The following is a 25412-nucleotide window of genomic DNA, read 5'->3' as shown; positions in this document are numbered from 1 at the left end:
GTCAGTTTTTTTTTATTTGATGTCATGCAAAATACATATAACTTATAGGAAAAAAAACTTGGTTTGTGTTTATACTTAATTTATTTAAAATACAATTTATATGCTTTATAATTTCATTAACTTAAACATATAATATTGCTATTCTAGTTTTTAGTTTTGCCTTCGTATAAGTGTGTGTGTGTGTGTTGTGTTTTTTCTGTGGTTTCGAAGAGATTCAACTTGCAACAACAAAAAAGTGAACACAACGGACAAGAGTTGTCAGTGTGTGTGTGTAAGTGTGCTGGTGTGTGTGTTGGTTGTGGGTGGTGTGCTTATCAACAGAAGGAGACTTTACAAAACACCTAAACAATAATTCAAAAAGAAGGACAAAACATTTAAATGGGAAAACAGATAGAAAGAAATAAATGATTGACTGTAAAACTTAAGCTGCGGTGGCAAAAGGCCCAAAAATACAATAATAATAATAATTAATAGCATAAATAAGCAAGTTTACGCACAGAAAATACACTAAAAAGAAATAATTCGTGTAAATAGCTAAAAAAAAAAGAAATAATTCTTGTAAAAAGCTGCCCAGGACGCAATATCAACAAAATGGTGTTTACCAAAGTAGTGTAGAAGAAACCCCGAAAACATACATAATAGATAGTTAAGATAGATAGATAGTATACATATGGCCAAGAGCACACTAATAATAATATGATTTTGGCTGAGATATGAAGAAGAAATAAGTTAAGCGCGCGCTTAGAGCACACAACAAATTGAGAACTAATGGGAACGTAGCTGTGGAGGGAAGGAATCGTAGGAGTGCTGGAAAGGAATGGTTGGTTGGTTATCATCATCAACATCATCTTAGGCAAGGGAGCTGCGAAAGCTGCAGCTGGTTAGGCCACATAAATGAACATATTGATGTCGTCGTCATCCCGTCGCATATACTTGTGCTCGATGAGCCACTCGAGCTGCTCCTTGATCATCTTCTTTGATGGCAGGAACATGTTCTTCAGTATATCGATAAGCTCCGCCTTGCAACAAAATAAGGAGTATGTTAATTATTTGCAAATATGCATATATAGAGAAAAAATTGACTCACCTGCAGCGCTGCATTGTTCATGCGTTTGCGCACCTTCATGATCTTAATGATGGCTTCCTGGGTGCGCAATATGCGCAGCTGCACAATGGACTGATTGTCCTCCTGCTGTGAGCGCTCTGTGCTCAGCTGCAGGCGACCAATAAGATTCAGCTGCAAATAAAGAAGGATGTCAATTTAATTCCGATTAAATAAACAAATATTAATGGTTTATAAGGGATATTAGGAATAAGCAGTAAATACCATAGGTAACAATCAAAGGCTAAATAAAAATGGTCTTTACGATGTCTCAAAATCTGTTAAATTTATAAAATTGTTGTCGATGGGCAAAGAAAGCGTTTAAAAGCTTGTTAAATTGTTGTTAAATTTAAGTAAATTTTGTTCTGCGCCTTTGTGATTGTTTTAGTCAAATCATCCATCATATATGTATAAAACGTTCTTTGTTCTGACTGACTTACTAATTCACTGACTGATTAAACTTGAACTATATGACAAGGGACTATTAAGGGAGAGAAGAGATAAACATAATATTTATGAAATAAAAAGCAGTCAATATATACACCTGGTAAGCTAGCAATTTGAGAATTTTTAGTCCAAAAACTTCATAAAAACTTAAATATTTATATCTAAATGCACATCTAGAATCTGTCTGGTTTCTTATATTTCTCACCTTGCCACGTCGCTGAGATTTGCCATTCTTGACAATGGCAAACTCCTGATTGATATAGAACATGGTGTTCTCAGCAAAATCTTTGGGCGAACCAATGGCCGTTGGCTCCATGAGCAGTATCTGCTTCTTGATTTTCGGGAAGGCGACCAGCGACCACAGCGTGCGTCTCAGCTCAGGATCTGTGGGGAAAAACCATGATTAAACCATTTTCATAAATAGTTTAGGAATGTTTAAAAGTTACCTGGCAGCTCGGTAGCCAGACGTAGATTCTCATAGGAGATCTTATCGTGCTGCCTTTGGTTCCAGGCAAAGAGCACAGCCATTTGAAAAGTGGTCACATCGAGATCATAGCGACCAAAATTGTTAACGAACGTGATGGTGCCGTTGCTCATGTGATGATACCATTGGAGTTTGCGGCCGGAATGCTTCTTCTTGTAGAACTCCTCCACATCGGGTATGTAGTCCTCCAGTTCGATGGGCAACGACACCGAGACACGCTCCGAACATCGCGCCCAGGCGCCCGCATTGAGTATTTTAATATTGATGGCATCGTGCCGACTTATCGAATTACGGAATTGAGTATTTAGATCTTCACTGACCTGTTGTGGGAATTAGGCAACGAGTTAGTTTTAAGAAATTGTAGATAAACAGATTTATAACGCACTTTAATGTCCTGGAACATGCGCGCCAGCCGATTGACATAGTCAGCTGGCATGCCCACCTCGCGTAGCCACTCGACAATGTCCTCCTCCTTTTCGCTGTCCGCACTCGTGCCCAGAATCAAGCTGCAAGCATAAAACATATTTAATTAAATCGCTTTTTCTAAGCAAATTCTTTTCAACTTACCGTCGCGTTAAGTGCACCTTGTGGTAGCGCATAAAGACATCCTTGTTGTTTACATACTTGAGCACGAGCAGCACATCCCGCAGACGCGCATCGATCTGCTCGCTCGTCAATCTTTTGCTGAGCGGCGTCCGACGCAACAGCATGTCACAATAGTTGGCCAAGAGCTCGGGGCATTTGCTTTCGGGCGCCGTGTATTTGACGCCGCGATTCGCAATGCTTGTGGGCAGCTCCATTTTGAACACACTGGTGTCGTTGACCACCATCTTGAAGGCAATGTCGCGGGCAGTGAGGAAGCGCGGATCATCGTTGAAGGCATTGCGCACCAGATCGCTGAACTTGTTAAACAACTCCAGCAGCCGTTCCACATACTTCTCCGAGTCCTGTGTGATAATCTCCGATGCCGACTGCATGTCCGCCAAACCCGCGGACTTAATGTGCCGCTGCAGATCCCCCATCATTGCCTCGACACCCTCGCCGTCTAGCACACGATCCATGAGGCGAAACATTAGATTCAAACGATCCGTTTCATAGTCCCGTATCAGCGCTGGACACTCGGCTATTATCGAATTCAAGTGATCCACAATCAGAACTTTGACCAGCCGACATGTGAGTATATTAAAGCTGCTGGGCTCCAAATAGCGCTTCGCTCGCACCTCCTCCTCTCGCAGCTTCGCATCTGCGTATTTCATGTAAGCCAGCACTCCATTTTCCTGCTGCTGCTCCGTGGACTTCAAGCGATAGAAATCGGCTGTGGCCTTTAGGTATGCCTTCTCAAAGTGCTCGCGATATATCTCCAGTTTGTCCTCCGCATTCGATGACAGATTCACATAGCTTTCACGCACTCCCACCACCAGCTGAGCATCGTAAGCGTCGCCGTTGCGCTCGGCGTGCACAATCTTCATGGCCGACTCCTGCAGACGATCCTTAATGTCGTGAAAGATGTGCTTGTTCCACGAGTCCAGCATTAGCTTGCGCACCGGACTATCCTCGGTAATGCCCTTCTTGGAACTGGACGCGGCACTAGCCGAATTACTTGCTGCACTTGTGGTGCTGGAGGCGCCTCCAGACGATGATGTGGCGGCCGCTGCTGCTGCCGATGTGGAGGCTTTTGTGGAGGAACTGCTGGAGGTTGCTGCCTGATTGCTGGACGAAGAGCCGCCAGCAGCAGCAGCTGCATTCGATGTGGACGCGGCGGATGTGGACGAACCGGATCCCGAGGCCGAACCCGATCCTGATGGCGGCTTCACTTGCGGCGACTGTTCCAGCTGGCGGAAGGGCAGTGGCAGGTAATTGGACTGTGTGAAGAATTTCCGCCATTCCACAATGTAGGTGGCCAATAGCGCCTGTTCGCCCCGTTGCGCCTGCACTTTGGATTGCGCTTGCACAATGAACTCAACGATGTCCTGCTGCAAGCCATCGTAAATTTTGGCGGCACCCTTCTCGTCCCACAAGCATACGAAATGGACGCCAAAGAAAAGATCCTGCCATTCGCGTTGCGACACCGTCTCCTGGCGCAGCAGCTTGAGCACAATTTTCCTTTTCTCAGGCCATACTTCGTCGAAGATGTCGCGGTCCCGTTTGCCTATCGCCCGCAGCATTGTGTCGTGTGTTGATCGCAATCTCTTTGTCTCTGTCTCTGCCCGCCACCACCTTTGTTGCGTTCTCAACAATTATGGCAATTATAGATATAAAACCAAAGCAACACAAAAATTTATTGTGATCAACGCTATTCGCTCTCCGCCTATAAGCGGCCGATTACCGATTTTTCAGACCGATTTATTGTTGTGAAAATGCGATAGCACGCAGTAACAGTGCATTAACAGAACCATAACAAAGCACAGCTGTTATTTAACACTATCGATTATTAATTTTTCAATATTACTTACATAAAAGTAAAATATTAATTATATTTGAGTCCAATATACTGAGAAAAGTAATTTATTTTGCTAATAATTGCTTATACACGCTGGGAGCTTTCGACCTGTAGTCATAGTGGCCTGCAAGTGCGATGACAATTTAAAACATATCGCATGTTGCGATTTCGATATGTTAAAATTTGTAGCATACTTGCAATAATGTAACGTTTAATGGTGACTGGCAATTTGAGTCAGTGTGGCCATAATTTGGTTTATTATTTATATATTTTCGAAATTGGATTTTTGACAAAGAAGTAATCCCCAAAATCGGAAACAAATAGCTAAGTGGAAGTTATACCACTTACACACATTATTCGACAAATTTTAAATACAAATTACGGCCAGTAATCATGGAGGCTAGTATATTTAGCATATTTATGTATTTTGTGAAATCTCAATTGCGGTCAGCCTGGTTGAAGCAGCTGCAAAATGCTTGCACGCACACAAGTGTAGTTTATGTACGCACACAAGTAAAAAGTGTAGTTTAAGTGCGCTCAGTGCTGCACTGCGTGTGTGGAAAAGTGCGGGAAATTATTGCAACGAGACTGTTAAATAGCGTTTAAGAAAAAACTAAACGTAAACCAGCCAACTCGTAATAATAAAGTGCGTTGCAAAATGCTATCATTTGTAAAGACTTGAAGAATTAAGCAACAAAATATTGGTGGCATGTTTTGTGAATTTCATAAATCTCTCGTTTCGTTTTGGTTTTTTTCTTCTCTACCACAAAAAAGGGCGCGCGAGTGAGACAACAGTATTGGCGGTGCCGAACAGCAACAAGACAGCTATCCCGCCTACTCTCATTCAACTCACACGTCGCAGACTCAAAGTCTGCTCGCTCTCAAATGTTTGACATTTTTCACATTCAGCATTTTCCCTTTGTTCGTCGGCGGGTCTCGTTGTCATATGGCTCGTATAGACGCTCGTGCGTGCGTAACAAATAAAATTGAAAAAAGAAGAAACGAAACGCAACGCAAAAAATCGGTGTTTCAAATTTACCAAAATAGCGCACAAGTGTAAATAAACAAAATTTTAAATGCGCATGCAGTGTACAAGTGTATTCAATTCATTGAGAAATATGCGTAAAAAGCGTTATTTCGTGATTACTACGGCGACGACGACGACATCAAAACCAACAGCAACAACAACAACTAAGTGCTGCTGCGTTCATTGACGTGACGCGCGAGTGTGAGTGTGTATTTGTGTATGTGTGTGTGTGTTTATGTGTGCTGGTGAGTGTGTGAGTGTGCTGCGAGTTGTTTTCAAATAAATATTATACAAAATACAAAAATCAAAAGCCCGCAGCAACAGCAACAACAAACAAAACACCACATACAATCAAAATTGCAGTGACATCAAAACTGCAAACAAAACATACATACTACATACATCAAATCAAATCAAAAGCAAAACAACGAAATATTTACATCAAGCTCAGTTCAGTCCCGCGTGTCTCTCTTCGTTGCGCGCAAAATTCGGTGTGGGGAAGAAAAGAAAGTGTGGTCAACAGTCATCGCAATCTCTGCACTCAAAATGTCTATTTATCTAAGTGTGCGTGTGTGTGTGTTCTCAGTGTATTGAAGCGGGAAGAAGGAGGAAAGGAGTAAAAAGGAAGTTAAAAGCAATATCCAAGCAACAACAACATAAATACGAATCATAATACAAATATTAAACAGAAGAAGAAGGAACAACAACAACACAAATGATGCCATCACATTTTGTTCAATTTTAAACCACAAATAATCTGTATCCCCCGAGCATTAAACAAGGCGCATAAATTTTTGCCAATGAGTCGCAGACAGTCATTGGATCGACCAGGTGAGTGGAGAATTCACAAAAATTGCCCTTACTTACTACTCACCTATGTATTTGTAATTAGCATTTCAATTCCACATTTACACTAACACACACTCATTTAGTCAGCATCATCATCATTGGCCTGCATACGTGCACTTTGCGCGCACACTCTCTCTCTCTTACTCTCACTCTCTCGGCCGTTTCGTCTCCGTATTCGTCTCGTTCTCTATTTCTTTTTCGGAGAGAGGGCTCTCGTCGTTGTTGTGTGTTTGGAGTGTGCTCTCGCTATTGCTGTTGCTTTTGCTGTTGCTGTTTGCTGCTGCTATAAATAAATTGCTCTCGCTGCTGCTCTGAAAATGCTGTGCGATGCGGCGCAGCTGCTTTGAGCTGTCATGTTGTCCATTGTTCTTCTTGTTGTTGTAACAAACAACAGAGGCGCAGCAACAACTGTGAAAACAACAAGCAACAAAACGCTGAAACTGTTGTGATGCAAAAGGCAAATGTACTAAATGACAGCACCAGTGAATCTATCCCTTTTTTTTTTCGTCTTTCTACTGCTCTGTGGTGAATTTCTATGTCTACCTTTTTGTGGCCAACAAATTTTCCATTGATTGAAACCTGACTGGCGCTTGTTTATGACAGCTAAATGCAATTAAAGCGTTCGCTTTTGCCATTTTTTTAGCTTTGCTTTTGTTTTGATCCGCATTATGTTAATACGTTCAGCTAACATCGCTGCGGCACTGGGCCGGCACTTTAAGGTATAAAATATACAAAAGAGAAAGTGTCGCGAACGTTGCAACATTTTGTAAAATGTAAATGTGACCCAAAATGTGACGTACATATGAGAAAGCAGCGTATATAGATATATTAAAAAAGGTAAAGGCCAAGAGATGAAGAAGGAAACAGCAACAGAAACAGCAACAGAAAACAGAAAAAAACACATTGCTGTTCGAGATACTTTTGTATCTTTTTATATATGTAGCTATCGACAACCGCATGGTCCGCATCCGTCTTTCAGCAAGTTTGAAATGCTGCCCACAATTTTCACTTGTCGCCTCAATTTAGCCGGGGCTAAGAGATCATCGCATTGCGTTCAGTTATTTGACATTGTCAATGCATGTAAACAAAATGCATGTTAGCAATATTTATGCAAATTATGCAGGCAATAAAATTTTAGCACTCTAAACTTGTTGACTGACTTTTCAATGTGCATTCCAACTGTGGATACAGAGTACAAAATGTATCTATGAGATACTTTACTAACAGATAGTGCATTTGTATCTGTGAGATACTTTGCAAAATACACATGTCATTCTCTTGCACAGTTTAATGATAACCATCAATTAGACATTTTGATGGCACTTGAATTAAATATGCAACTCGTCGCATTTTGCTTGAATGCAACCGCAACCGCCTCCGCCTCCATGTGAATAAAATGCAGTAACCCGTTAATTTATTTATAAAATTCAATGTTGACGGGGCGGCTAAACGCGGCACAGACCCAACGAAACAAATCGTTCTCAATGCAAAGTAGCTCTACAAAATAACACTAACAACAATAACAATACTGGCAACAATAGCGAACAGCAACAGCAACAGCACCAGTAAAACTTGGGGCAGGCAGTCAGGCAGCCGGGTTTTATATTTTGTAGGTCAGGGTTGTCGCGTGTAATGCAAAACGTGCCAGCAAATTGAATGAATAAGCTCGCCCTGTCTGCCTGCTTGCAACAGCAACAACCACAACAACAACAAACAACCAAACACACAAACTAGGCAACGACTGGGCTAATAAGTAACAAACTGCATAAATTATAACGACAATAACTACAACATGAATTGCGTCGCGAATTGTTAAAGCCAAAGGGTTCGATGCCTTGCACTTGGCACCAAACTTGCAATTTATTTAAACAATTGTGTAAAAACGTCGCCGGTCGGCAGTGTTCACAATTCACAATTTGTTGGCACGCGATGCAAAGCTGGAAGAGAAGCATTTTAAAGGTTGCTTTGCAAATTTAAATACGTAATAAATTAATTACTTGAAACACACAGATGTTGAAGACTATTTCTTTATATAATGACAGGATGTGCAGTTCAATCTAATCTATATTTATCTATTGGCTTCACTTGATGGATTTGCATACTCTATTTAGTAGAAATGTATACAGGCTTATTTGTATTATTTGTTATTTGTAGTTTGGTGTCACGCTGTTTCACTTGATTCTCTTTGCAGCGCGTGCCAAAAGCTCATTAAATGCATTTTTAATGTTGAATCGATTTTCCACGCTATTAAACGCCTATTAACATTGTCTATCAGGGACTGTAAACGCATCACGCTTTCCATTCAATTTGTTAGACATTTCCCCACAGTGTCTACATAGTACAATATATTAAGTATGTAGATGTTGTGTTTTATTATTTAAATGTGTTCGCATTTCAATAATTTTCGATTGGTTTCAAGGGCAAAACGATAGCGACCAGTATTTTTGTTGACGGCTTTTTACTGATAAGCAAGCAAGCATTTGGTTTATGATAGATCGATTCATAGATAAACACAAATATCCATACAATAATAGCACATGCTAACATTCAATATTTAAGTGTTTAAGTAACAATATTGTAATGTGATTGCTCTGAGATTTGATTTGACAACCCTTTTCTCGATTAATGAAACGCATCTGTTTTCAGTGAAACCTGTTGGGAATAAACAAGTGTTTGCATTTATTGTTGTGGACATTATTTCTTAATATAAATTGCATTGAGGTACACTATAAATTTAATGTCTCTCGCTTCGCTTTCTCCAATACAATTCTTCCAAGAATTGCTTACGTATATAATCTGCATATTGAGCAACTTTCAGTTGCAGATGCCTTTTACTGTTAATCGGAATTGTTGCTTAGTCATAACATTGATTGCGTATAGATAATTAATGTTGATTGTTAAGGTATGTGATTTCATCACAATGACAAAAAGACAATAAAATTTATGAAATTCTTGTTTAGCAGATACGCGAACAACTCGATTAGTTGGCCTAAAATATTTTCAATTTCAATTAGTTTACAGCAATAAAACTTGAGATTGAAATCATTTATAATTATTAAAAACTGAAAAAAAACTATGATCCCCCAATCCAAAGTGTGCTACATCATGAACATGTTCTTGGAACAACCTACGAGCTTATCAGCTAAAGTTCTTCATAAAATCAGGCAAAAGGCATTTGCGAGAGCGAAACGAGAAATGTTTCGAGTGCTCTCTCTATTTGTTGCTATTCTCTTGGGTGTTGTTTTGTTGTTGTTTTTAATGCGCTCTCGCGCCTTGAGCTTATCATCGAATTGTTTCGACTGCTATTATTGTGTGTGTGTTTTACAAGTTGTTTAATGATTTATTAACACCCAAGCAACCAAGCAGCATACTAAGAACTGAACAACAAAAGTTGTTGTCGCTTTGATGAACTTTACTTTACTTTAGCTTGGCTGCTTATTACCATAAGCCGGCTCACATTGGATGGAACAAAGCACACAGCTCGATGAGCTAATGTTGTCAATTGGCTGGCACTCCTGTAAGCCGAAATGGAATGATTATTATTATTATTATGATTAATCCTGCAGACAAAAGCGATGCCAAGGCAACGCAAGGATATTTTCCATTCCTGTGCAATTTTCTTATTTGTTTGTCCTTTGTATTTAATTCTCACATTCCCGCTGTGTTTTATTCTTTTTTGGTTGGTTTTTCGTTATTGTTGTTGTTGTCGTCGTTCCCTTTGTCGTCGCTAATGAAAGAAATTGCTTTGATTTGACGTCGAAAAAGTTTTCTCATTTGAGCAAACGCACTCCAAAAATTACACGAATCTCTGCGGTGGCTGCTCTAGGTCTTCGTGTCCGTGTTTTACTCTCTGTGTGTATGTGTGTGCGTAAGGCTTTTTGTGCCTCTGTGTGTGTGTGTGTGTGTGGGTTTGTGTCCATTAAAAGTTTACACTTTTTGGGGGTTAATCGCTGGCATCAAAGTGGTTGCTTTCGTTGTTGGCTGGCTGGCTGGCTGGTGGGCGAGAATGTGATGTGTATCTATCTATTAAAAAATCGAGGCGAATCGAGCGAGTCGCGCGTCCCGTAATGGGCAAAGACGATGCGACGATGCCCGCTGACGACAACGAGCAAATGACGATGACGACGACGACGACGATGTCGTCAAATGCTTTTCTGAGTGTGATGCTCTCTCTCAGGAAATTGTTTTTGTTGCTGTTTGCTAGAGCCGCATCGGCAACAGTAGCAATAACAACAACAACAGAAACGTGACGGCGAAATTAACGCCAATAACAATGCGAGTGCGAGAGTTTTATTTTTTTGGTTTTTGAGTTGGTTGCAATTATTGTGTTGCCTTTTTGCTCTCGCTCAAATGTAGGCAATGAAATAGAATTGACAAATCACACAAAACAGAAACGAAAATGAATTAGCATTGCCATATCGTATGCAAAATATTTTTAGAATAATCTGGCAACCTGTAAATCTTTTTAATCATCTACGTTTGGCATTCACACCACTGTTTGTGTGTGTGTGTGTTTAAATTCTATTCCCAGTTGGCAGCACCATTTCGAGCAATTTCCGATGCCTCCTGCACTTCACACAAAGATGTTTTGTGTGTGTGGCAGCAGCAGCAGCAACAGCAGTTGGGGCATAAATTATATTTGCTTTGCCTCCGAACTCCCCAACACTACCACAAAATGGCGTCAACGGATGCGGTCTACACTTTGGATCGTCGTGTGTATGAATCTATGAATGTGCTATGTACATACGTATGTATGTACGAATGTCTGTGTGTGGCACACGTTCATTTAATCGATTTTGGTAACAGTTGTGTTGTTGCCATTTTCATTAAGGGTTATTTCGGCTTGATCTGAGCAATGCCAGTGGAACATAACACACACAATATGCCATAGAACTAAAACGCCGCGTCGTTCGCAGTTCGCAGTTCACAACACAACAGTTCGCTGTGCTCGGGACGAAACAGGACGAAACGCGAACGCATGTCCTGCCAGCCATCGGGTCGCAATCGTGCGTTTTCAGCTTCCATTTGTGTGTTGCTGCTGCTGCTGATTCTCTCTGGAGAGTTTGTCGTCGGGAGTTTTTGATTTTCGACATGTCGCCGCCACTTCCTTCTCCCCATTTTCGTACTTGATGCTTGAATTTCAACCCTTTTTTCGCTGTGTGAACACACATACACACAGATAGAAAAGCCTCACACACGCGAGCAAAGTTTTGCATATTTATTATAGATAATTTGTGTACAGGTTTTTGTGCTGGCGCGCAAACTCTCAACAACGTCCTGGGAGCATCCTGACCCTATCCCATTCCAGCGTCATTCCCGTTTTGCTGTTGCATATTCCGCATATGTTGTAGCATGTCCGCCTTGTTGTTGTTGTTGTTGTTTCTTTCCTGGCTTTGTACAGCTAACGAAAGGGTTGTGACTCGACGAGAGGTGAGATGAGGTGGTGCAGTAATTAATTTCTGGCTTGTACAGCTGTGGAAATAAATAAAATAAAAACGAATAACGAATAACGGGGAGCAACAAAAAAATATACATAATGATTCGGGATGATTTTTTTCTCTCGCACTTTTGATATCTGGCAACGCTGCTGCTGCAGTTCAAAATTCACTTTTGCTTTGGTGCATTAAGTAATTAAGATTAATGCGTGTCGTATAATTGAAATTCCTTGTGAGTCTCCTTGCTATTGGTTTGCAATTATGCCATAATTAAATTCGATATGGATATTTCTATAAAACGATGGAAAACAAACGAGACTGACTAAAATTGCTGTGAACCTAATCTCACAGTTGGTTAATTACTCTAATTCACCTTGATGCGATTTGGCTTGTTTTAGTACACGGCATTTGCATATTTGATACGGCTTACAACAACAACAAAATGCTATACATACACACACAAATGCACACACATACTCAGACTGAATTAAATGATTCGATTTTAATTGAACAAGTTTTTTGTTTGTAGCTTATATTCTGCATTCCCCAATCGAAAATGCAATTAAATCAATTGATAGACTGTGACAGTGGGCTTTTTACGACTCTGAGATATTCTGTAATTTATTACAACAAGTTGATTGTATTTTATGCTTTTATTATGCTTTTAATTCTATAAAATCTGACCTAAGATGTCATATTCTCGTTAGTTACTATCGATAACTTATGCAATCGATTAGTAAAAATTTTCCTTGAATTTGTTGCTCTCGTTGGTCACATTTTATGCTTTTATTATGCTTTTAATTCTATAAAATCTAACCCAAGATGTCATATTCTCGTTAGTTACTATCGATAACTTATGCAATCGATTAGTAAAAATGTTCCTTGAATTTGTTGCTCTCGTTAGTCGCAATTGATAGTTTTGCCAGTGGCTGTGATTTCAAGCGGAAATAGCGATAATACCACTTAATAATTATTATTATTATTATTATTATGATTGGGGTCTGGCTCGAAACTCGACGAAAAATCGATTCAAATTGCAGCAGCCACAACATACACACAACACACAACAAGAGTGTCGACTGCATTGTTATTTGCCAGGCCTGTTTCCGGTTTGTCATCGTGTTCGGCCACATGCATTTCCTACACATGCCACAAATGCTCGCAACTCTCGTGTGGCACATTGGACAAACCGCTCTCTGTATCTGTTTCTGTGTTGTTGTTGTTGTTGCGTGTATTTGCCACCGCCTGTGGCGCTACTGGGCGAGCATTAGTACATATTAAGTATGATTACAATTACCGTGTACAACAAGAGCATCTTATTACAGTCGAGCAAGCGCATTTACGGCATTCTATCATCCATTCTGCCGCTTCACTTGTCTGTCATCTACTTCGCTCTCTCTCTTTGCCACTCTTTTCCTCTCTCTCTGTCTCTGTCTGCGTCTATCTTTTGTATTTGTGTCTTGCGCCTTCTGTGCGCTCTGCAGAAATCACTCATGTGCACACTTTTACAATTACACTTGACATTCGCATCAACATCAACGGGCCTGACTGACTGAGTTTTGGCTACGGGCTATTGGATAATGTTTTGGGTGTGTTCAAGGAGCTGCTGAAGGCTTAAGAGAGGGGAGAACGTTGGGTGCGTAATGGGTAAATTTATAATACTATGCCTCGGAAAGTTTAGAGCTGAGCAGGAGAAGGAGAAGAAGGGGAATCCCCATGCGCGTTCGTTCTATGCCTCTTTGCATAACTTTGCATATAAGAAATGGGAGCATGAATCAAGCGAATAATAAATTACAAACATAAATACATACACACACACATGCATACATATTATACACACATTCAAATGTATATATGCTGATAACCGCCGCTGGGTTATTATAAAACAATCCGCTGCATTTGAGTTTGTTTTACAAGAGTTGAGTTTGTTTTTCGACTTCTGCTACACTTGGCAAAATTCTCGCGCTGTAGAATTGACTTTTTTTTTTGTATTCTTGCTCTTGTTGTTTAACACTCTTTCCCCTCTTGTGGGCTATGCGCTATTTTATGTGGTTGGCAAATAAATTCAATTGCCTCTTGACTCGTTTTATGTTCATTGAAAGTGCGATTTATGTTCTAACTGGGCTCTTAACTTTTAATAGGTTCATTGCACATACTTAAACGTTTTGTTCTGATCCAAATAGGCAAACTTCATCTATTATAGTAGACTTGTATATAATTGTCTGAGGATTAAGAGCTACTTCAATTGGTATTATTTCCTCTTTAAATTGGTTCCTTAAATGCCAGTCAAATGTGATTTGTGAATCGAGTTTGAAAGAGTATTTCGGAATTTGTTGCCAGTTGAATTTATTTTGATACTTTCTGTTGAGCTTCATTATAAATTCATATGGTAAACATTTACACAAATGGCAGCAGCGGTTTTGCGGCGTTTTTCCCAGTTAACATACTCTCGATGATGATGATGATGATGATGTATGCTCATGGCGATGATGATGATAAAGTGATGGCTAATGGTGGTGGTGCTACTTCTATTGGATTTGGAATCGTTTTGGCTGCGAGCTTGATTCAATAAATGCTTGGCGCAGTTCAACTGCGAGTTTTAGCTTGAAAGGGTTGGCAGGGAAATATGAGTGGAAATGAAGTTAAATTGGCATCATGTTGTGTGTGCCCTTTGGAAGTAAATCGAAAATGAATTGTTTGACATTAATGCAATAATCACAATCTCGGATTATGTGCTGCGTATCATGTTGGCTGCTTATGACGTATTATTGTTGATATTAAAGAAGGTCACAAAGCTTCAAGTTGTTCCTTTTTTTTTGTTGTGCTGTTGAACTGACCTAATTTCGGTGCTTTATAATGCGAAGCCATGACCCTTGACACAGCACAAGTTTTGTGAGCCACATCGACTTTGAAAGTGACCAAAAGACGAGGGCAGACAAAACTCTGACCAATGGAATTTGCATAGCTCTGGGGCAGGAAAAGACTGGGACAGGCGAATGCCCCCCAGTTGCAGACGTCGAGCCGCATGAATGAATTATAAAGGATTCTTGGACGTTGCTATGCTACACTATATCAATATGTATCTGTATAATATTTATTTTGTATTTATTTGTTGTTGATTTTTCCGTATTGTTGTTTAAGAGCGTGTGTGTGTTGCACATTTGGTGGTCAGACAGGCCAAATGGTAACCCATCTCATAATCCAATTGAGTGTCAACTTGGTGTCAGTTTTCATTTCGGACACCAAAACACTTGACGTTCTCTCCCCATCCTCATCCCCATCCCCGCACTCTCGTTCTCTTTGAGGGGCGCAGTGGATAATTGGCGGCACTCAGGCATAAAACCGAAACTTACGAGCAATCCTTGAGGTCACTTTGTTTTCCACTCAAGTTTCTACCACCGGTGGTATCTGTATCTTCTTGTCTCTCTCTCTGTCTGTCTGTCTGTTCATTCTTTCTTTCTCATTGCTCTGTGTTGGCTTTTTCTTCATGTTTTATGTTTTGTGTTGTCGTTTTTGTTGTTGTCTGTCTGCCAAGTTAACCACAGTTATTTTAGTGTGTGTGTTTGCGGGTGTTGTTGCCCTTTTCTTCTACTTTTTTTTTACGTTGTTGTTATTGTTCTTGTCATCGTGGGAGGGAGCAGGCTTCTAAAGTTTTTAATTCGTATGTGAGACGAAAGTTTGGCTTGTCTTTCAGTTTTGTTATTGATGTGTCTGCTGCTTAGGAAATGCCATTTAACTCTACTCGATGTCAAATTGAATTCCAGCTAGAAGATGGACGACTGCTCAATCTACCATTAGCAGTTTTTTGTTGTGTTTTGTTTAAGAGCCATTCAATTTGTTGTCACTCACTCTATAATGGATACTGTTAAAGTACTTAACTAATTACCTGCAATTTAGCTGCGCATCCTAGTGAATTGTGAATGAAGTAAATCTCTGATGGCTAATCCAAAAATGGCTCATAATCAACCAGCAGACAAAAGGGACTCGATTGCAGTGGGGAGCTGAACAACAGCTGCAACAACGTGTAATGGTTGGTTAATGATTACAAAAAAAAGGGAAATACAATCAGTCGTAAAGTTGTCAGACGAGAGCATCTTGTGGGCTAAGCCATGCACAGGTAGAGAGGAAAGAAGCAGCAGCTGCTCTTGGTGCTGTTTGCTTCCTTTGCCATTCAGCACGTCTACTTGTTGTAATCTAAACAATACCTGAAAGAGAGAAAGAGAGTGAATTTCAGAGTTTAATACGAGACTGACGCTTAAGCTGAAGCCACAGTGCGCGGTTAAATCGAGAACAATGAACCGATATAAATGCGAAATAAAAAACGAATCGAAGCTTATTGACAAACGGGAATGTGGCAGTTACCAAAAACAGTAACAAGAATATCTTGCACATTGGCTTACCCAAGGATAACATGCGTTTAAAGAGCTGTCATAGGATACCTGCCAAAACACACACACACACACACATATGAAAATGTATTGTAGTTACTTACCAGCTGCAAAAATCGTATTACCAGTATTACTCCGTCTCTCTCTCTCTCTCTGTCTCTATCTCTCTTCTATTTGCTGCAGTTCTTTTGCTGGGCAATTTTCGAGCATTTGGCTATTTTGGACGGCACAGCAGCAAAGAATGTATTACCTGTTGTCGAAAATGTATCTGCAAGATACACACACAATCGCCCAGCTCTATCTCGTCACTCCTCGAAGAGTGTATTTTGTGCTGTGTGTGTGTGCTGTTTGTGTTCGGCCCTTGGTGGCCATTGTTTTAGCCATCATCAGCAATATCAGCAACGCTTTGTCGAGCTCCTTTCTTGTCGTTCTGTTGCTGTTGCTGCTGCTATTGCTGTTGCTGTTGATGTTGTGGTTGGTCCATCAGCTGTCAATGGCTTCTGCTGCTGCCTGCAGCTCCGTTTTGTTGTCTACCTTTTTCAATCCGCTTTGCTCTCTCCACACACACACACACACACACGAGTCTTTTTGTCCAGGTTGTTTATGCCAGTTTTAGTCTGCCATAATTGCTGTGCAGTCGGCCAGTCGAGTAAGTTGCTGCAGCCTACACTGTGAGAAAAATGAAACCAAACAAAACAAGCGAAAATGCCAGTTAATTGGCAATATTATGCTGATTCCACGAATCGAATAAAACGGTTGCTAAGAGTTATTACTGTGGCAGCAGGAATGAATCAATCAGCGCATACACTGCAACACACACACACAAATACACACAGCTTTGATTGTTAGTTTGGACTAGTCGTGCATGTGTGTTTTGTTTTGTTGTTTCGTCGAGTGTAATCGTGGTCTTATAAAGTGTGTATAAATTTATCTAGCATTTCCCTGAAAATTATATTCAACTAGCTGGCAAAAGCTGCTTGTGTCGCCCATGACAACCAATGGTTTAGTTGGCTGGCTGTTGGCTGCTGGTTGCTGGTTGCTGGCTGGCACCCACTCGAAATCCTTTCTGGTTGACATGACGAGCATTGATTCAATGGCAGAGCAAACATGTTCAACTGCAAAATTAATCAGGCTTTAGGACTAGTTGTTGCAGTTGTTGCTGCTGCTGCTGTTGCTGCTGTTGCTGCTTGGTGTCAGCTGCCGAGCAGTCGAGCAGCCTTTCGTATTCTATTGTCTTCACGCTTTTCGTTCTAACACTGCAGTCGAGGGGGCGGTGTATAAGTGATTGCATCTTTGTGGATTTGCGTGCTGCAGTGGCCAGCGGCAACTTCAACTCACAGACATCGCTCAGCTAGAGTAACATAAGCTTCACATCCATTAGTCGTTGTTAGATGTCTGACAATGCACTCGCTCAAACAGTTGCCAGTTGTGCTCTAGGTGCATAGGTGATACTTAATGTCGATAATTTAGTTGGGTATAATGACTTAACGGCAATGAAAAGCATCGACAATTAGATTGTGATTTCTTTAAAAATATTTAACTTACAAACTAAACTTTAAACATATCTAGTTGACATCATTGCAGCTCAGAGAAGCTGGGTCAAGTGATTTGAGATATTCAAAAAAAAATTGATGCCCATTGCTTTAAATCGTTTGCCCATGTTTGCCCAGGAAAAATTTTTTTTTGCCCACCCTTAGTTTTAAAATTATGAAAAATTTTTTTTTTTCGAAAATTCAAAAAATTTTTTTTTCAAAATTTTTTTGCGGAAATCGCTTTAAAATCGTTTGCCCATGTTTGCCCATCTTTTAGTTTTTCGAAAAAAATTTTCGTTTTCGAAATTTTGAATTTTGAAAAATTTTGACATTTTTTCGGCATGAATGACTCAAACTCGATCGCCCACACCTCGAAATTATGAAAACTAAAGCTACAACGGTAGCCTCAAGTGTTTTCAAGTCTGCCCATATCTCAGAATTTCAAAATTTTGAAAAATTTGAAGGTTTTCAACTTTTGATTGCCCATACAAATTCATCGTTTGCCCAACTTTCAAAGTCTCAAATTTTTGCCAAATTTCAAAATTTTTCAAATTTTTTTACTTTTCAGACTGCCCATTCGCTATTTTCGTTTGCCCACCCTTTAGAATTTCAAAATTTTGCTTTATTTAAAAATTTTCATACTTTTTGATTTTAGCCTATGGCCCATACAAATTCATCGTTTGCCCAACTTTCAAAGTCTCAAATTTTGCCAAATTTCAAAATTTTTCAAATTTTTGACTTTTTCAGACTGCCCATTCGCTATTTTCGTTTGCCCACCCTTTAAATTTCAAAATTTTGCTTTATTTAAAAATTTTCATACTTTTTGATTTTAGCCTATGGCCCATACAAATTCATCGTTTGCCCAACTTTCAAAGTCTCAAATTTTTGCCAAATTTCAAAATTTTTCAAATTTTTTGACTTTTCAGACTGCCCATTCGCTATTTTCGTTTTACCCACCCTTTAAATTTCAAAATTTTGCTTTATTTAAAAATTTTCATACTTATTTGATTTCAGCCTATGGCCCATACAAATTCATCGTTTGCCCAACTTTCAAAGTCTCAAATTTTTGCCAAATTTCAAAATTTTTCAAATTTTTTTGACTTTTCAGACTGCCATTCGCTATTTTCGTTTTGCCCACCCTTTAGAATTTCAAAATTTTGCTTTATTTAAAAATTTTCATACTTTTTGATTTCAGCCTATGGCCCATAAAAATTCATCGTTTACCCAATTTTCAAAGTCTGGGCAGTCTGAAAAAGTCAAACAAATTTGAAAAATTTTGAAATTTGGCAAAAATTTGAGACTTTGAAAATTGGGTAAACGATGAATTTGAATGGGCCATAGGCTAAAATCAAAAAGTATGAAAATTTTTAAATAAAGCAAAATTTTGAAATTCTAAAGGGTGGGCAAACGAAAATAAAGAATGGGCAGTCTAAAAAGTAAAAAAATTTGAAAAATTTTGAAATTTGGCAAAAATTTGAGACTTTGAAAATTGGGTAAACGATGAATTTGTATGGGCCATAGGCTGAAATCAAAAAGTATGAAAATTTTTAAATAAAGCAAAATTTTGAAATTCTAAAGGGTGGGCAAACGAAAATAGCGAATGGCAGTCTGAAAAAGTCAAACAAATTTGAAAAATTTTGAAATTTGGCAAAAATTTGAGACTTTGAAAGTTGGGCAAACGATGAATTTGTATGGGCCATAGGCTGAAATCAAAAAGTATGAAAATTTTTAAATAAAGCAAAATTTTGAAATTCTAAAGGGTGGGCAAACGAAAATAGCGAATGGGCAGTCTAAAAAAGTAAAAAAAATTTGAAAAATTTTGAAATTTGGCAAAAATTTGAGACTTTGAAAATTGGGTAAACGATGAATTTGTATGGGCCATAGGCTGAAATCAAAAAAGTATGAAAATTTTTTAAATAAAGCAAAATTTTGAAATTCTAAAGGGTGGGCAAACGAAAATAGCGAATGGGCAGTCTGAAAAGTCAAAAAATTTGAAAATTTTGAAATTTGGCAAAAATTTGAGACTTTGAAAGTTGGGCAAACGATGAATTTGTATGGGCCATAGGCTAAAATCAAAAAAGTATGAAAATTTTTTAAATAAAGCAAAATTTTGAAATTCTAAAGGGTGGGCAAACGAAAATAGCGAATGGGCAGTCTGAAAAAGTCAAAAAAATTTGAAAAGTTTTGAAATTTGGCAAAAATTTGAGACTTTGAAAATTGGGTAAACGATGAATTTGTATGGGCCATAGGCTGAAATCAAAAAAATTTGAAAATTTTTGGAATTCGGCAAAATTTTGAAATTCTAAAGGGTGGGCAAACGAAAATAGCGAATGGGCAGTCTGAAAAAGTAAAAAAAATTTGAAAAATTTTGAAATTTGGCAAAAATTTGAGACTTTGAAAGTTGGGCAAACGATGAATTTGTATGGGCAATCAAAAAAGTTGAAAACCTTCAAATTTTTCAAAATTTTGAAATTCTGAGATATGGGCAGACTTGAAAACACTTGAGGCTACCGTTGTAGCTTTAGTTTTCATAATTTCGAGGTGTGGGCGATCGAGTTTGAGTCATTCATGCCGAAAAAATGTCAAAATTTTTCAAAATTCAAAATTTCGAAAACGAAAAATTTTTTCGAAAAACTAAAAGATGGGCAAACATGGGCAAACGTTTTTAAAGCGATTTCCGCAAAAAAATTTTGAAAAAAAAAATTTTTGAATTTTCGAAAAAAAAAATTTTTTCATAATTTTGAAACTAAGGGTGGGCAAAAAAAAATTTTTCCTGGGCAAACATGGGCAAACGATTTAAAGCAATGGGCACCAATTTTTTTTTGAATATCTCAAATCACTTGACCCAGCTTCTCTGAGCTCATCATTGCCTGTATTTAGCCAGTGATACTGATCAGTAATTTTATGATACATTAGAAATCAGTTTCTGCTGAATGACATGATAATAATGATAATCATAAAATTTTATGATACATCAGAAATCAGTTTTTGTTGAATGACTTATAAACTAAACTTTGACATAACTATTTAACGCATATTGACTGCATTTAGCTAGTAATACTGATCAGTAATTTTATGATACTTTGGAAATCAGTTTCTGTTGAATAACATGATAATACTCATAATCATAAAATTGTATGATACCTCAGAAATCAGTTTCTGTTAATATCTTTTAAATTAATTTAGTAGAGAAATAGCTAATAAATACCAATTTTTTCAAAGTATGGGCACACTTTTCAATGAATCAATGAGTTGTGGCGATCTAGGTGTATAAGTATTTATGTAAATTAACAATTAACATCATCAAACACACCCTTGAATTGATTTTATTGATTGACTTTAGGAAAACCAAAACACAAACAGCTGTTCTTCGATAAATGTATGTAAGCAGTATCATGTATCACAATATACCAAAGTACTGAATACAAAAAGTAGGGATCTGAATTACCTGCTGAATTGAATGTGCCCATTGAATTGAGGGTATCTGAAAGTTGAGCGCACTCGACTGTTTCTTGTTGATTCTGTATCTGTATCTTCATCTCACTCTCATATGCGCACCGACTGCTGCTGAAAGAGTGGCTAGAACAAGATATAATATCACAATAGCAACACACACTCACTCTCACTCCCTTTGCTCTGTGTCTTGGCCAATTGCTTGAGTTGGAGTTGAGCCTAAGCAAACCTCCCGGCGCCGTTCAAGCGCGTCCAAAATGGTAATTTGCTTGAGTTTGGGTGCCGCATCGTTAGTGCCTGAACTCAGAACTCAGAGACTCAGAACAGAACTCAACTGGTTGTCTACCTGATCCGGTCTACACAGGTCGTTGTCTGACTGACTGTCGGACGCGTTTCGTGATCAGTTGAGGCGCGAAATTATCTCACATTAAATGTGGGAATTTGTGCTTTTTTGAATAATTCTCTTTTCATTCTATCCACTTACATCAAAACACTTTAATTGCATTCACCAAAATTTGGGACATTGAACTCTTAATTATGTCTACCCAAATCTATATTATTACTTCTATTTAGTTTAATTCGTAAATAGTTTATTCGATAAGCTTTAATAACGCTTCTTTCGGTATGCTTTTGTCTTTGCAGGTAATTATATTTTCCGTATGACATTTCTACACTTTATGGATATGGCAAGGGGATAAAGAAAACGAACTACAAATTACAAGTAGGAAGGTTTTGGCTAATGCAGTCGGTCCATAGGCTTACGCATAGTTCATGTGTCAAATGTGAGTACTTCACTTTGGTTCACTTTGTGGTCTTAGCAACAACAAAATTTAATGACTGCCACAAAGTTCTTAACGGTCATTTAATGCTCTATCATATTTTATACGATGTATTAACACAACTAATTAACTTGGCCGAACAAAGCGCTGTGGGAGGCATTTCTGTAGGCAAAACAGACTCGCAAATGATGTCAATGCTTTGCTTTGCCTTACACGTGACGTTGTCGGGGATTAGCTTTGCTGACGACTGACTGCTTATTTATTTATAACGCATTTTTAAATGCCACACAAAACCAGAGACAAACACACACAAACATACAGATGCGACATCCAAACTGGCCAGAGGAGAAAACCAGAGCGGAAGTTGATTAAAACTAATTTCCTACGTAACGCTATTGCCTGTTTCAAAGACGCAATGACGGCCAATCTATATGGATATACAAGTAAGAGAAGGGAGGGTTTGTGTCAGGAACTCAACGACACAAAGCAATCAAAGGCAAACCAACAACCAAACGACGACCGAGTTCGAGTTTGAGTTTGAGTTCTTGGATGCCCCCCTGGTCAACGGCGCAGAACCCAAAGCCCCAAAAGAGCTCCGCTCCTAATTCAACAACGACAAGCAGAAGTAACGATAGTAAACCAGCCATAAAACGAAAATATATAGAGTGAGAAGTGGAAGATATGGCCAAAAAAGGAGAAGCAAAGAGAGCGAGAGAGGTGAAATTACTTTGAGTACTTCTACCTAAGTTCACTTCTAACGTTATAATATGAAAGAGAGTCGAGAGTTGTTGTCGTTGTCGCTGATGTTGTTGCTGCTGCTGTGTTGCTACTTTGACATTTGTGGGTTAAGAAAATAATTACCCTAATATTTATAGAGCTTGTGTGTAGCTGAGGCAGAGATTCGAAATTTAATTGCCTTCATTTTGTTATGGCTCTTATAACGCTGTTCATACTATACACTTCCCATCGGGGTACATAACTCCACTCATTCTCTTTACGTATTACAACAATTTCCAGTGCATTAACTTTACAACGAACAAAAAATGTACTTGCTCTCAGCAAACGGAAACATGTTGTTTATAGGCTTTAAATTTACATTAAATCATTGCCTCTAGTTTTATTATTAATGACTTTGAAATTTAACAACTCATCAATAGTTTCGCCTCTCTGTGCAGCTCCAATAATCAGATAGGTCAATACCTAGGTCTGCAAGGGTATAAAAAGAAATAACAAAAAGGAAAAAACTTTATTATTGCCTCGATGTTATTACTTCATTCTTGTTAATGATTCTCGAAATGCTTTTGTTTAACGCTCTTTTGATTGCGTTACGTAGCTCATGTATCTGTGTGTGTTGTGTGTGTGTGTGTGACGACGGCTTTATGATGAATGAATGGTCAGCTCTTTGGGGTTCTCTGCTCCTTGGGTTCTCTGTGCGCTCTCTCTCTTTTGGGCTAATGTAAATTGCTATTTTTATTATTGTTGGAACAGGCCAAATGATTGCTTTGCATGTTGTGCCAATGAACCCGTCCTACAAAGCCAATTCAATGGCTTATAATACTTACTATATACGACCAGCATTAACGCCTGTTCCCCAATTAACACACATCACGTGCCACGTGTACAAGAACTTCGTCGTCTTCTACCCGAAAACTGACCCAATTTGATAGTGTTGTCGTAAAATATATAGTTTGCATGCCCCCAAAGCGGATATCGAAATCCATCTAGCGTCTCTTTTTGCTCGCTTGAATGCAGCTCGTACGGAATTTATTTTTAACTTTTGTGCGAAATACTCAAAATGATAAATAATACATTTATATACAAACATAATTTTTTTTTGCTGAATTTGTTTGTAGTTGCGTTTTTGTTGCTGTCGGCGTTGCCTGGCTGCCAATTTGCCTTTTATTAGGCCAACTACAGAATGTTTTTCATGGCTGTCAGCATTTTCTTTTTTTCATTTTTATTTTTAATTTTGTTGTTGCTACCTCCGCTCCGCTCTCTTCCCTGTCTATGTCGCACGAAAGCAGATTTGAGCAATTCTCGCCCACCCAAAATTTGTGGGGCATATTTCGGCTGTGACCCATTGAAGAAAGCCCCCCATCGGAAGAATTCAAGTATCGACATGAAATTTCTGAAATGTGACTAGAAATTTGTGCACTCTTCTCTCTCTCTCTCTCTCTCTCTCTCTCTCTCTCTCTTTCGCTTTAATACGTAAACATTTTATTTGGTTTATTTCGCTTATGTCGGATTTGTTGTTATTATTATTTGTTTGCTGAATTGCCTATGTTTTGTCTTGACTTTGACGTCTTTTGCGTTTCTTGCGCTTAGCTGAATTCGCAGTGAAGCGAAAAGTTGTCGAGGGGCGCTCTCAATGGGTTAATGGGCTGAAATAATAATAATTGATAAATTAGCGTTTCACAATATGATTTGCTTGCTCCACTCACTTAATTATACAATTCAATGCGGAAAAGTGTTCAAAGCAGCAGTGAAATAAAGTTGACCCACAAGAAATTCATCAACAGAACTAATCGCATTAAATTTGTGAAGTTTTTTTTTGTGTGTTTGTTATTACTGTCGTTCATTCAACTCAGTGGAGTGCGATCCATAACAATGAAAAGATGAAAAGAAACAAAAAAAATAATCAAAAAACGACAATGAATGGAGACACCCACGCGTCTCTAAGCTCAACAGTTGTTTATTTATTATTATTATTGTTGTTGCTGTTGATTATCCACTTAAATTACAAACTTTGGAGTGCTTATATTAAATTTCTCAGCAGACAAAAAGGGTTAATTTGATGGGAATTCGATACGTTTTTTTGGCTGTCATCAATGATATTTTGATCACTTTGAAGGAGTTATTAAAGGGTTGCAACATTAGCAAAGTATTGCTGAATTAGTTGTTCTTTTAAATATTTGCATCTTTAAAAAAAATTAGTAAGAAAGCTACAGTGAGATATCCGCTACCCATTTTGCATAAAAACAATCTTAAAATATACATAAAATGTTTAACAAATATACCGAAGGTCATATTTGGTATATCAATGAATCACTGCATTAAAAATATACCACAAATGTCGAAATATACCAGATTATTAGATTTCCTGCAGATAGAAAGTTTTAAGTGCGGCTAAACGAAAAAAATCGTTCTCTTTCAGAAGAGTATTCGGAAATCGACTAAATGTCAAAATGCATTTCTGACTCTGTTATTTATGATAATTGCCAAAGCACAGTATTTGACACAAGGGGAAAATGCCAACAATAACAAAATTATAGCAATAATAATAGTTTATTTGCATTTGTTTATTTATTTGCTTTTTACAAATGCTCACACAGTGTTTACCTTTGTTTGTTTTTTTTTACTTGCATTGACAAATTAAATAAATAAAGTAAATGCTTATGAATATTGAGTTGCAAACTGAATGCTAATCGTTTCAGACGCAAATATTAAAACGATTTTCCCTGTTGTTCTTCTGAGAT

General features: G+C 38.5%; 2 protein-coding genes across 2 annotated transcripts in view; one reads left to right on the top strand and one right to left on the bottom strand.

Annotated features, from left to right (window-relative positions):
- Positions 1-46: 46 nt before the first annotated feature.
- On the bottom strand, positions 47-4367 carry LOC132784311 (cullin-5). Its single transcript, XM_060789839.1, has 6 exons — positions 2601-4367; positions 2419-2539; positions 1996-2353; positions 1755-1933; positions 1088-1237; positions 47-1019 (listed from the first exon to the last, which is right to left on the bottom strand). Exons 1-6 carry the CDS (start codon positions 4196-4198, stop codon positions 882-884), a joined length of 2544 nt encoding a protein of 847 aa, XP_060645822.1. The 5' UTR covers positions 4199-4367; the 3' UTR covers positions 47-881.
- Positions 4368-4962: 595 nt separating this feature from the next.
- Positions 4963-25412, top strand: part of LOC132784306 (uncharacterized) — a 56338-nt gene continuing 35888 nt past the window's right edge. Inside the window, exon 1 of the mRNA XM_060789833.1 lies at positions 4963-6331. Coding sequence (XP_060645816.1) covers positions 6301-6331 — 31 coding nt within the window. The 5' untranslated portion in view covers positions 4963-6300. The remainder of the gene's footprint in view (positions 6332-25412) is intronic.

The sequence above is a fragment of the Drosophila nasuta genome, chromosome 2R (genome assembly GCF_023558535.2).
Source record: "Drosophila nasuta strain 15112-1781.00 chromosome 2R, ASM2355853v1, whole genome shotgun sequence".
Lineage (NCBI taxonomy): Eukaryota > Metazoa > Arthropoda > Insecta > Diptera > Drosophilidae > Drosophila > Drosophila nasuta.
Note: the sequence above shows the minus strand (reverse complement) of the source record. Positions and strands in the feature narration are given on the sequence as shown.